Source organism: Artemia franciscana, chromosome 15 (assembly GCF_032884065.1).
Source record: "Artemia franciscana chromosome 15, ASM3288406v1, whole genome shotgun sequence".
NCBI classification, from domain to species: Eukaryota; Metazoa; Arthropoda; class Branchiopoda; order Anostraca; family Artemiidae; genus Artemia; species Artemia franciscana.
In genome coordinates, this window is record NC_088877.1 from 17,368,250 (window position 1) to 17,382,839 (window position 14,590).

Consider the following 14,590-nt stretch of genomic DNA (forward strand, 5'->3'; position numbering starts at 1 on the left):
CCATATGAGCTCTTAGCTCTTGTTTTCCTGAAAATACTTAAAAAGAGCGTTTTTCAATTAAAAAACCCGTCCCCTCACAAGTATTTTAAAATGCAGGGAGATAATTTAAGGGGTATTTTGTAAGTTTGTTTCTTGAAAACGAAATTTTTGCCAAAAAATGAAAGAAATAGCACGTATGCCAAATATTTGCACTATTACGCTAAACTTTAGCGAAGGAACTAAGGTGCTTGGTATAGTACATTTAATATTAATTTTTTTACGTGACTTCTCTTCACTCTAAAAATAAATTTAAACATTTGTTTTTAACTGTGCAAAGTTTCTCCATTATAACTATTGATAAAATGTTTTTTTTTTTTCACTTGTTGGTTCAAGGTTTATTTGTAGGATGGCACGCACCTAGAAGCTACTGTCAGGAGAGGGATGGGGACAGGGTCGTTCAAGGGGGGGGGGCAATCTGCAGGGTAGCAAGATATGAGCGAAGCAGAAATCAGGCGAAATATATGAAACATTTGAGTCATTATGGGGGTATTGTAAAAATATTGGGTGCTGAGGGAAGACTGGCCTAAAGGTTCCCTCTTGTGGACATCTGTGCTCTTAGACTGTCCAATTAAAAAAAATATTTTATCGTCATAACTCATTGCCACATATTGTATAATGTAAACTAGTTTCTTAACTAGTAAATAATTTTAATAGTTTTTGGCAAATCAATCAAAAGGTGGTTACACTTAATAGGTTTGATACCCTTACCCCTCACTTTTACAATTTAATCCTTTGAAGTTAGTATATGTGGTATCACTGCTGATAAGCTTTTGCACTAATAAACCATCTGAGGTTGATTAACTGGTGAAAACACATCTTCCGTTCAAAAACGAGCTTCCTTGCATTTCTAGAAAGTTATAACTTCTATTTAGGGCACCGCTTTTACGTTTTCGGGAATGTCTGAGCATCACATTTCCTGCGCTTAACATTTTCTGCATCCGCGCACTAATTGCTAATAATTGTTAGTGACAAACTGGTCCGCGGTAATCACGCCTTTCTGTCATTGCCATACGCCAATTAAAATTTTACATAAAATGACTCATCTCAGTGGTAATCTCCTTCAAGAATAGGTTTACATTTATTATCTTAAGTTTTTTTTCTTTTCCCATTGGAGTTTATCTAGTTCCCTGATTTATTACTTGGTTGGTTATGCCAATAATATTTCAATTCTTTTAATCAAATTATCAAAATTAAGTGCTGCTAAATTGCAATCTATGCTCTTTGAATTGCTAATTTAGAGGCTATGGTTTTGACGGTTATTGCTTTTGTTTTAAGTTCGCTCTTTAGTCTTCTAAATCTTTATCTTCTCCTTTAAATGGCTTTTGTTACTGCGTCATAGTTATGATTCTGAAATTCTTATGCCGAAGATTTTTTACATGACTTTAGGCCAGTTCTCTGTTTCTCACTCCCCCCCCCCTTTCAAAAAAGAAATGCTTTTTTTTTACAGAGAAAGGACTTAGTTAAGTTAGATCTCTAAGATGTCCAGACATGATTCGGACTACTTGTAAGATGGAATTGTGATTGACTGATTTGCTAAGATTCGCTTAAATGTGGATCCTATGTGCTCGTATAGACCAAACCATTTCAGCAACTTTCAAACTTAGCCCTTAGAAAATTTTGGAAGTAAGCTCTCTACTGCGACTAGGGACACCACTTATTTAATAAGAGGTCTGGAAGATCATTTTAGAATGTACTGAAGCCTTATCGATGGTATCAATATCGATGTGCCCCTAGATTTTTTTTTGTCCCTCCCTCGTTAGATTTTGAAAAATAACTTTTTTGGACATTTTCATTGAAAGTGCCTTTTTTCGGTATTTTCATTGACAAAATTTAAAAAAAAATTACAGAGTTGACCCCCCCCCCACCCCAGATTTTTAAAAATACATTTTCTCCATCCCCGTTTTTGTGAATTGACGCCACTGGGCCTTATACCAAATTTCAGTTTTATTTTCATTGTTTAGCAGTTAGAAAAAAAAATTCTAGGATCTATCCGTTGGCTGGAACTTCTTTTATTGAAAACCCAGCAACTTTGCCCTACTTCACCGTTAGATCTTCGATTTAATTTCAGTCTGCCTAGGTATGAAACATCCTATATCCCACCTTTTAGTTTACAAATATTACCTTAACTGTTGATCAAAATAATGAGTAGGTCGCAATATTTTGGGTGGGAACCATTTAAACAAATGAATAACTTATGTTTAACGAGGCTCAATTAGAGCTGAAATATTGCTTAATTTCTTTTAAGTTAGCTCATAATTGCATTTGGTGTTATTTTAGTGTCAAAAACGGCAAGAATGCTCAATTCTGCTGAAATTATGTTCAAAAATTAATTTCATAGCATTGATCCTCTTGGTTTTACTTAATTACCTGCTGTGTTAATAAAAGTTAATTGGAAACCTAAATAATATTTCAAACATTGTAATTGCTTCACTTCTCATGGAAAGCTTATAATGCTTTTAAATTTTAGTGAGTTAAAGCATGGGCATAGCTCCAGAATTTTTTTTGGGGGGGATAAGAGGGGGTCCACATATGGGGAGTCAGGGGATATCCTTGAGAGAAAAGGAGTGTTGGAAAATTTGTGAAAACAAGCCTAAATGTTTTTTCAAGATGTTTGAAAATTTATTTTGGGAAATTAATTCATAATGTACACTAAACACCCAATGGAAATCAAGTAAAGGTGGCATGTGCCTGCCTTAAGTCGTCAGTAGTGCATTTTCTCTTCAAGCGATAGTGAAGAAAAGTTGCTATCTAGCTCAGGCGCTACTCGATAAATTTCAGAACATGATACAACAATAATAAACGCTAGACACACATGAAATAAACATGAAATTAAGTACTGGTGCTCGGCTTTTACTAAAATTGTCAGAAATGAGTTTCTGCAAACGAAAGTAGTATTGTATAAACAAGCTTTTGGGCGGATGATGATGAATTTCACACAATTTTGGCTGCTTTGGGCAGCTTCACCGCTGATATTAAAGTGCCGCTCCCCTTCCACTTCCCTCAACTCCCAGGCCCAGCACAGGAGACTAAGTCTCGCAGTTGAACTATGCGCTGTTCCATTATCCCCGTGCATTGCGTCATTTAGTTGCATGCGATTTGAAAATGGTGTTATAATTAACCAAAAAGTACACCCTTTGAATTGCCATTGAAAATGGTGTTGTAATTGAATGGTGTTGTGTATTGAATGCCATTGAAAATGGTGTTGTAATGGTATTGTAATTGAAAATGGTGTTGTAATTCACCAAAAAGTACACCCTTTGAATTGCCATTGAAAATGGTGTTGTAATTGAATGGTGTTGTGTATTGAATGCCATTGAAAATGGTGTTGTAATGGTATTGTAATTGAAAATGGTGTTGTAATTCACCAAAAAGTACACCCTTTGAATTGCCATTGAAAATGGTGTTGTAATTGAATGGTGTTGTGTATTGAATGTCAATGAAAATGGTGTTGTAATTGAAAATGGTGTATTAATTCACCAAAAAGTACACCCTTTGAATTGCCATTGAAAATGGTGTTGTAATTGAATGGTGTTGTGTATTGAATGCCATTGAAAATGGTGTTGTAATTCACCAAAAAGTACACCCTTTGAATTGCCATTGTCGAAACCTTATGCAGGATATTTAAAATCCTCTTCCTTGAGCAAGAAGGAAAAACTTTTTTTGCACTTAGCTTTAATTTAATTAAATTAGGTTTCTTCTTTAATGCTCTGAAAAGAAAATTATTTGTTTAAAAAGAAAAGCAAAGTGTGTCTGTGGCATGAGAGCATCCAGGAGGTTGAAGGACAAATGGTTCACAAGCAATACCACCCGTTGCTACTAATAGATAAGATTTTGCAGATAAAAGAGTTCATTATAGTTAATGACCAGTGGTTTTGAGAATATTGCTTATGGACACTCTAAGCATCTCCATTTGCTTTGAGTTTTTTTTATTCTTTTTAATAATTTTGTCTTTGCTTTTGCACCAAAGAACTTACAAGAATCACACCAAAAATGTATTTATATGAATTTCTGTTAGGTTTTTACAACTCGGACAAAATATCAGAGGGGGTTCAAATCCTATGCTCCCCCCTTTCCTGGACACGGCCTTGTCCGTTAGAACACTTTAACTAAACACCAGAATTTTCTCTTATTTTCAGGGTGGTCTTGTCTTCGTCTGTGGCTCAAGGGATGGTTTAATGACAGTGAGTGGTAGGCGACATAATGCTGATGATTTAATAGCCACAGTTCTGGCAGTTGAGCCAATGAAGTTTATTTATAGAGGCAGAATTGCAGTATTTGCTATCCGAGTTCTAAGAGATGAACGAGTTTGTATTGTTGCTGAACAAAGGCCGGATTGCAGCGAAGAAGAGGTTCGCTCCTTTGTTCTCCTTTTATCGTCTTTAGTCAGAAATGCTGTGTCTGCTGATAAAAATGCACTCAACAAGTGTGCTAAAAAGCGCCCTTGTTTTATAACGTCGACCCTTTCTACCGTTTTTCAAAAAGCCCTAAGGTTGTTCTTAACCGCCAGATTTATGACTGAGCTTATTTGGATTTTTTAACACCGAACTTCTATTATTTTTTATTTTATAAATATTTTTTTTTCCTTCAGGTGGGTGATGGACGGACGCTCAGCCAGACAGACTCAAAGTGTCCCGTATTAAAAACTTATTAGTTGTTGTTTTGCTAGAACTGGGCACTGAGAACTTACCTAGGGAGGAGCCTCTTGCTTGTAATGACAATTCTGGAAAAATCCGTTCGAACTTTGTTGGGTCGTTCTAATGGTACTGGTAGCTAGTGTGCAAGCAGCAGGAATACCAAGACAGTTATGTAAATTTAGGGGTCTTGGTGCATACCAGGGTTTTTGAAATTGCAAATTGCTCTCTCCAAAAATGCAATGTAGGTAAAAAGATTTAAATCTGCATATTATGATTGAGTACCAAGTATTTATCGTGCAATATAATTGGTTGTTTATGTACCATGGGATTCACTAATACCAAGGTTTAGCTAGCGCTGATTTAAACCAATTAAAAATTTTAGCCAATCATATAATTCTATGAAAAAGTCAGAGTCAGCCATACTTTACTTGCTCTGGCGACAGGCTTAGAAGTCTATTGAACAGAAGATAATCTAATCATGAGTATTTGGTCAGGCTCTCGAAAAGAAAGAGAGAACGGAAGGGAGATTACAAAGAAACAGAAGTAGGGAACCAAGGAATCAGCATTAAGCAAATTATAAAGCAGAAAAATCTCATGACCGAAGTCTCAGAAGATTTCTGGAAAATAATATTTGAAAACAAATCAGATTAACGATGGCTGGAGTGGACTTTCAAAGTGAAACATAACGCACAGTAGTGTCAATTCGTGAAAATTTAGGGTTGTAGTGACTGGGGGGGGATGTATTTTTCAGTATCTAGATAGATGGGCAAACTTGTTTTTTTTTTTTTTTTATATATATAACTTTTCAGTGAAAGTACCAAAAGAGGCATTTTCGGTGGAAAATATCCTCCAAAAAGGTATTTTTCAAAATCTAGTAGCTAAACCTAGGAGACACAGGCCCCCCCCCTCTTCCATCCAATTGATGGCACTAATAACGCTTTATTGCCATATTTAGGACGACTGAAAATGACCTCAGAGGGACAGCAAAAACGGCGTGAAAAATATATCAGTTGATGGCTATCATTGTGAGAAGAATGAATGAAATAAGATTGAATTGCTGGATATTTTTATTTGATTGATCTATTTAGAAAGGTTGTTTAGATTAGCTGGAAGATATAGCTATATTTACGCGCTAAACTCAATAGAGCTCTCACTTGACACGTAAGATAGCAATTTTGATAGTCAAATTACCTTTACTGAATGGCTTATTGTATTGCTAATTAGGTGAACTCTACCAATATGCCCCATGTGATCATCTTGGGTCGTCTTAAAAAAAGAAAAGGCAAAGCAGTTTATTTTCTACTGAAGATGTAAGCCAGGCAAAAGGAACTTGAGAAAAGTGAAATTTTTTAAGCCGAACTGGCCAGCCATGACAACAAACAACACAGAGAGATAAAACTCAACGAAAAAAACCTCAAACGAGACTGCGACCAGTAGAGAGAAAAGAGGTGAAAGACTAAAACAATTTGGATATTTTGCCTGTATGTAAACTAGGCGTCCTGTTTGTAAAAAGACGAAAAAAAAAATCTGACTTGCTTATTGCATGTTGATGTAAAAAAAAATTGAAAAAGTCTTGTTTGGTTTCATAAGCAAGAATATCTTCTCGTGCTAGGGCTTACTCGTCCACGCACAAACAAAACAGAAAACAAAAACTTTTAAAGCCTAAACGTAATAAACAATAGTTTTCAATATTCTATTTTTCGCACCAACTTGTTTTCAGTGTGAAAAGCAAAGCAAAAACTGTTTCTTTTGCGTTTCCCTACTAGTATGTGTATAAATAAAATTCGTGTATGTGGTTTCTGTAATTACTTTTTTCTGTCAATTTATTTATTATCATATTATACAGTGATGTTGTTTGACGAATCCAATCACTTTGTCTCCAAAAAATCTACTGTAACATAATTTGATTATTACAGCGTATGGATTCACAATTATTGTAGAGCAAAACTGGTCATTTTACCATGTAACGTGTTAGAGGGCCTAAGGGAGTTAAGGTGTTGCGAAAGGGTCCATATGACAACATGAAAGCACCTTAAAAGACCTTTGAATTTTCTGGTTTTTGACCTACATTTTTTATGTCTTAGAAATCTTAAGAGATGAGTCAACCTTATCCAAAATAAGTTATCACAGAATAGAAATATCATATCTAATTCAGAAATTATATGAAGTTCTTAGCGAAAATGAGGTACATTTTGAGGGAGTTCCGTAGACGGTTTCATTAATTGTTTATTTGCTTAAAGATATGGATTCTCGAAATGTTGTTTTTACGCTGAGGTTACAGTTGAGAATTCAAGTGACAATATTCATTAATAAGAAGTTCTATCTTACTTAGAAATTGTCCAAAACTATTGCTAAACTTTAATAAATAAAACGTATGTTTATCGGGCAGAATAAATTAAAATGACCATAACCAAGAACCGTATTTATTCAGATGCATATTTTACGCTTAGCAAGGTGGATTATATGGTCGGGAAGCAAGTTATTCTAAACTAAGAACCTTTTTATTGGTTTTCTCCTTTGGAAATTTGCAGCATAATTACATACTGTTCTAAATAGTCTCCTTGCGTAAAATTGACCCAGCAAGTAAGAGATTTTCATCAAATTACCCCCCCCCCCTCTCCTCTCCTCTTTGTTTCGTTAACCATGCTCAAGTTATCTTATTTCAGAGTTTTCAGTGGATGTCTCGTGTCTTGCAAGCCGTTGATTCAATCCATCAAGTCGGTATTTATTGCTTAGCCTTAGTGCCTCCAAACTACTTACCCAAAACTCCGCTTGGTGGTATCCATTTATCGGAAACTCGAAGAAGATTTCTCGAAGGGTCACTGCATCCCGCCAATGTTCTAATGTGTCCACACACTTGTGTTACTAATTTACCGAAGCCGCGGGAAGTACATCAAGGTATGTTTTTGTTTATTTTTCATCTTCTTTGCTAGCTCATTTGTTTTATTAGTATTTATTTACTCCAGTTCAAATGGGTTTAAAAGCCAACTATTTTTGTGAAAATATACTTCTTCAAAATTTACAAGTTGTTTTAAGAAATAATTTTTTGTTATAATGTGTGAGTGATCAACATTTTAATCTTATATGTTGTTGTTTAATTTCTTTTTGTGTTATAAAACTATATATGAATTAAACCCAGGTTTAATATCAACTATAAAATAGCCAATAATCCAACATTTTTAGAAATCAAACTACGGTTCTGAAAAGATGTAACGTTGTCAAGTATGCAATGGTACAGGTTTTTCTTTACTAATCTTTTTTGTGGCAGCAGTGGACGTAGAGCGTCAATCACATTCATTTTCCGAACTGTTGAGTTCAAATTTCATCAAAGGAAATTATCAAACGACATTTTTAAGAGTTGATATGCTGAAATCCAATTCCAGAAGTTAACTCACCTCTTATCTTGTTGATGCGTCCGCTGTTGAGTTAATAACAAGGTGTACAAATATCCAATCCTTTCCTCAGGACTAGATCAGACCAAATTTTTCGAGAAGGAAGGGCGAACTGGAAAAAATGCACTTTTGGGTGACTTGTTTCAATTTATTGGGTATGTTTAATGAAATGAATTCAGATAAGGTGTTTCCAGTTTTTTCTAATGTATGCTATATAATGTTTGCGTACTCATTGAAGAGGCTAAGAAATAAGGCTTTTTATATCAAAATCGTTATTGTTGTGCTTTGAATGCTTGAAATGCTTTCCTCGTAGACACAACTAAGCCCCAACAACTGTCTATATCCCAAAATACATTTTTTTTTTGCTCTACTGTAAAATTTATAACATATAAAAGATGCCATTCGAGGTACCAAAGCCAATTTTGCTTGCATCCGAATTATCTTAAGTGATCATTCACCTAATCCACCGCCTTTTGGAGTTACCGAATTTTTTATTGAAATTCGATTGAAAAATCGATTTTTTTCTCCTTATTTAGATTATCTTCAGTGGTCTTTTTAGCTGTTTTAAGCATAAAGATCAGCACTTAGTGTCGTGGACTTCACCCAGAGTTCGTGTCGAGACTGCAATAAAACTCTGAACTTTTTTTTCTTTTTCTTTTTTTCTTTCTTTTTTCTGCTTATTCCAAAGAGCATGGGTAGCTTGCAAGAATGAAAACTGGCGCTAGTGTCGACAGAAAACTTACCTGCGCAAACTAGCTTTTGTCGTAACTTGACGTTGTCCAGTGTAATAATAAGGCAAAAGTAGCGTAATTACAGTAATTGGCAAGATTAGTGTAATTAAAGTAATTGGCGAAATTGGTGTGGTGACACGTGTCTAATCTCAGTTTCTAAAAAAGGATAAAAACACATTTACGAAGCATGTAAACAACTCCAAGAAATGCCAAACGCTAGATGATGTTGGTGATTTTTGGACATTCGCAAAAGTTCCACTCTTGTCAATTGTCGATGATCTTTGGATGATTCTACCGAGATTTTGGTTGATAGACTAAATTCTATCCATTCCAACCCCTTGCATCAATTGAGAAATTAAGCAAAATACCCTTCATTTTACAGCTAATTATCAGAAATTGTGCAATAACTGTAGCAATAAAGGCAACAATACCGATAATGTATTGAACCTTTTTTGAATATTTGAATTTTTCAACTTATAGCTATTGCTTATCTTCATTGCATGCTTTAAATTTAACTTAAATCCTTTTCTATGTAAAATGAAGGCTAAAGTAAATTTTTCCACTGCTGGTACTTTTTGAAATAAACATTAACCCTTTGAAAGGTTGGCATTGACATCCTGGCTATAGCCCAACTGCGGAAGTGATCTTCAGTTGTCATAACTGTTATTTCCCCATGCAGTACTAAGTGTATTACTTATACAGCCAAGTATTTACTCAACGAAAAAATGCTACAAAGCATAAATAGGCGAATAAAATAGGCAATACGAAAATGTAAATCAAACTAAAACTACCTTAAGATGGACGTTGCTCTGGATGCATTTGAAAAAAAAAGCTTTGGAGCCATTGAAAACGTATTCGCTTAGTCGTCTTTCACATGAAATAGGGAAAAGCGCGTATGCAGGGACCTCGGGGTCTTTACTCTCTCCTATCCGAAATCACAAAATATTTGTAGTCTTTCCCCTAATTACCAATGTTTGTTATACAGCCCGGTTTTTTTTTGTCTTCATCCCTCAAATTGTTATCCCATCTCGGAACAAATACAAATTTTTCAAAGGGTTTCCTCGCCAAAAAACATTAGGGCCGAAATGGGAGTTTCGGGAACAATCAATCGCTTACCAGGGACATTTCTGGTATTTCCTAAATATTGAGTATGTTGGCATTTGTTGTCATTTGAGAACAGCAAAAGGTGACCTCACTAAATTCACGACGACACTTATCAAACAGTTTTTGGTAACGAACTGTAGTAAAGAGCGACCCGGCTCAATAGTAACCAAAACTCTATAAAACGGAATTTCGATACTAATAGATACATCACAAGAATTGGATTCTTATGCTGATTTTAACTATATAAGTTTAATGAAATTTAGTCGTACCTATCAAATGTTACGAGCCTGAGAAAATTTGCTTTATTTTGGAAAATAGGGGAAATACCCTCTAAACGTCATATTACCTTAACGAAAATAACACCATCACATTCAGCGTATCAGAGAACCATACTTTAGAATCTTCAAGCCCCTATCTACAAAAATGTGGAATTTCGTATTTTTTGCCAGAAGACCGATCACGGGTACGTGTTTTTTTTTTTTTTTTTTTTTTTTTTTTTTTTTTTTTTTTTTTTTCAGGGATGACCGTATCGACCCAGAGCTCCTAGAATGTTGCGAAAGAGCTTATTCTAATGGTAATTAAAAGTTCTAGTGCCCTTTTTAAGTCAGCAAAAAATTGGAGGGCACCTAGGCCCCCTCTCACGCTCTTTTTTCCCAAAGTCACCGGATAAATAATTTGAGATAGCCGTTTTGTTCAGCATAGACGAAACACCTAATAACTATGTCTTGGGGGTGACTTACTCCCTCACAGTCCCCGATGGAGGGGCTGCAAGTTACAAACTCTGACCATCGTTTACATATAGTAATGGTTATTGTGAAGTGTACAGACGTTTTCAGGAGGATTTTTTCTGGTTGGGGGAGGGGGTCGAGGGGGTGGGGCTAAGTGTGATGATCTTTTTAAGGAGAATTTATCGCGGGGAAAAAGAATTTCCATGATGGGGATGCAGGATTTTCTAGCATTCTCTAGCAAAAACAATGAAAAACTAAATATGAAAAGTTTTTCAACTTTTGAGCAGCATTAAATCTTGAAACGAACAGAAATTATTACGCATATGAGGAGGTTCATCTCCTAAATACCTCGAGATTTACGCAAAGCATTTTTTGTAATTTCAACTATTTATTCTACGACCTTTGTGATTCAGGGGTTATTCTTAAAGAATTGGGATAAAATTTAAGCTTTAGTGTAAAGAGCAAGGTATGGACGAGGGGGTGAACCCTCTCATATACGTAATAAAAATATACGAATATAGAAGCTCGTTACATAAGTTAATTCGTAAGTTGCGTAAATTTATTACTAACAAAAAGTTCGTAAAAAAAACTAAAAGTTCTAGCTGCCTTTTTTAGTAACCAAAAAATCGAAGGGCAACTAGGACTCTTCCTCCACCCCTTTTTTCTCAAAATTGTCGTATCAAAACTATGAGAAAACCATTTAGCCAAAACAAAATTAATATGCAAATTTTTTTTTGATTATTCATGTGCGGAGAGCCAAAATCAAAACATCCATTAATTCAAAAACTTTCAGAAATTAAATGAAAAAACATGTTTTTTCAACTGAAAGTAAGGAGCGATATTAAAACTTAAAACGAACAAAAATTACTCTGCATATGAAAGGAGCTGTTCCCTCTTCAACACCCCGCTCTTTACGCTAAAGTTTTTTATTGCTATAAAAAGTAGAGTTCTGAGAAAGGGTCAAACTTTTGCGTAAAGAGCGGGACATTGAGGAGGGAACAGTCCCTTTCATATACAGAGTAATTTCTGTTCGTTTTAAGTTTTACTGTCGCTCCTTACTATCAGTTGAGAAAAACTTTTTATTTATTTATTTAATGTTTATAAGAAGTGGCGGGCTTTAGCTCTTCGTACAGATATCGTGATTGCTACCCCCAAGCAACCCTCAGAAAAGAATGATTCCAATGTAGGTTTTATTTTTCTGTCATAATGAAAATGATGACTCTAATCAAACAGTTCATGGTAACGAACTGTAAGTAAGGAGCGACCCGACTCAACAATAAGCGAAACCCTAAAAAACGGAATTTTGATACCAATAGATAAGTCAAAAGGATCGAATTTTTATGCTTAGAAAATTTGAGAAAATTTGCCTTTATTTCGAAAAAAGGAGGAAACACCCCCTAAAACTAATAGAATCTTAATGAAAATCACACCATCAGAGTTAGCGTATCAGAGAACCCTACTGTAGAGGTTTCAAGCTCCTATCTTAAAATAAGGATTTTTTGGCCAGAAGAAAGATCACGGATGCTTATTTGTTGTTGTTGTTTTTTGTTGTTTTTTTTATTTATTTTCAGGGGTTTTCGTTGCGACCCAGTGGTCCTAGAATATAGCGAGAGGGCCCATTCTAACGGAAATTAAAATTTCTAGTGGCCTGTTTTAGTGACGAAAAAATAGGGCAACTAGGCCCCCTCCACGCTCAATTTTTTCCCAAAGTCATCGGATCGAAATTTTGAGATAGCCAGTTTTCCAGCATAGTCGAAAAACCTAATAACTATGTCTTTGAGGATGACTTATCCCCCACAGTCCCCGGGGGAATGGCTGCAAGCTACGAACTTTGCTCATTGTTTACATTATTGGTTATTGGGATGTATACAGACGTTGTCAGGGGGAATTTTTTCGTTTGTGTGTGTGTGGGGGGGGCTACGTGTGAGGATCTCTCCATGGAGAAATTTGTCATTGGGAAACAGTTTTTCCATGAAGGGGGTGCCGGATTTGTCTGCATTATTTAAAAAACGATGATAAATTCAATAAAAAACAACAAGTTTTTTCAACTGAAAGTAAGGAGCAACATTAAAACTTAAAACGAAAAGAAATCATTACGTATATGAAGAAGTTTACCCCCTTCCTCCGTCAATACCTCGCTTTTTACGCTAAAGTTTTCTTTAGTACTTTCCAATTTATTCTAATTAAACGGCCTTTGTGATTCAGGGGTCATTCTTAAAGAACTAGAACAAAATCAAAACTTTAGTGTAAAGAGCGAGGTATTGACGAGGGGGCGAACCCCCTCATATATGTAATAATAAATAAAATCAAACAGTTCGTTGTAAGGAACTAAGTAAGGAGCGACCTGACTTAATAGTAACCGAAACTCTAAAAAACGGAATTTTGATACCAATAGATACATCAAAAGAGTAGGATTTTTATGCTGATGTCAAATATATAACTTACATCAAATTTAGTTTTACACATCAAAAGTTACGAGCCTGAGAATATTTGCCTCATTTTTGAAAAAAGGGAGAAACACCCCATAAAGTCATAGAATCTTAATGAAAATCACACCATCAGATTCAGTGTATCAGAGAACCCTACTGTAGAGGGTTCAAGCTTCTGTCTGCAAGCATGTGGAAATTTGTAATTTTTGCCAGAGGATTGATCACAGATACTGTGTTTATTTGTTTGTTTTTTTCCCGGGGGTGATCGTATCGACCCAGTGGTCCTACATATTGAGAGATGACTCATTCGAACAGAAATTTAAAGTTATAGTGCCCTCTTTAAGTGACCAAAAAATTGGAGGGCAACTAGGCCCCCTCTCACGCTCATTTTCCCCCAAAGTGATCCAAATAGAATTTTGGGATAGTAATTTTGTTCAGCATAATCGACAAATTTATTAATTTTATCTTAAAGGATGACTTAATCCCCCATAGTCCCCGGGGGAAGGGCTGCAAGTTGTTAACTCTGGCCATTGTTTACATATAGTATTGGTTACTGGGAAGTACACATACATATTCAGAGGTGATTTTTCTCGTGGGGGAGGGCTGGGGGAAAATGTTACGTGGGAGAATCTTTCTGTGGAGGAATTTTTCATTCGGAAGAGGATTTTCCATGAAGGGGGCGCCGGATTTCACGGCATTATTTAGAAGCGATCAGAAATTAAATAAAAAAACTGGTTTTTTCAACTGAAAGTAAGGAGCAACATTAAAACTTAAAACAAACAAAAATTATACGTATATGAGGGGGTTCGTCCCCTCGTTAATACCTCACTCTTTAAGCTAAGTTTTTTTTTAGTACTTTCATAAGAGGCATTTATTCTAATTAAACCCTTTGTGTTCAGGGGTCACACAAAATACGAACTTTAGCGTAAAGAGCGAGTTATTGACCAGGTTTTAATTGAGATTTTAATTATTCATGTACGATGAGCCAAAATCAAAACATGCATTAATTAAAAAAACTTCAGAAATTTAATTTAAAAATACAAGTTTTTTACTGAAAGTAAGGAGCGACATCAAAATAAAAAACGAACAGAAATTATTCTGTATAGAGTTGTAAGAAAGAGGCAAACTTTAGCGTAAAGAGCTGAGCGTTGAGGAGGGGACAGCCTCTATCATACAGGGAATAATTTATGTTCGTTTTAAGTTTTAATGTCGCTCCTTTAATGCAGTAGGATATGCCACTGTAATAAAGAGCCAAGGAAAGAGCTGATGCTTGTTGAAGATAGGTTTAATCGCTGATATACGTTGTTTTCCTCTTCTATCTTCTGCAATTTTTTCGGCTCGTATCACTATTCCAAGAATTATTTCGCACTTTAATCGATTTACTCATAGACTTTCCCACTTTTGGAAATTTTGGGGAGCAACTTTTGGAAATTTGGGGTAAGTACTAAAGCAAAGAAAAATTGCCCACTCTGCGATATTGAGGAGGATGGGTTCGGCCATTTTCTCCTAAGGTGCCGCAAGCTGTTTCAAATT

At 35.4% G+C, this 14,590-nt stretch overlaps 1 protein-coding gene across 1 annotated transcript in view; it reads left to right on the forward strand.

Moving 5' to 3' along the window:
- LOC136036111 (disco-interacting protein 2 homolog A-like) overlaps positions 1-14,590 on the forward strand; it is a 255,860-nt gene that overhangs the window by 209,180 nt on the left and 32,090 nt on the right. The window contains exons 17-18 of the mRNA XM_065718124.1: positions 4,176-4,388; positions 7,340-7,571. Of these exons, the coding sequence (XP_065574196.1) occupies positions 4,176-4,388; positions 7,340-7,571 (445 nt within the window). The remainder of the gene's footprint in view (positions 1-4,175; positions 4,389-7,339; positions 7,572-14,590) is intronic.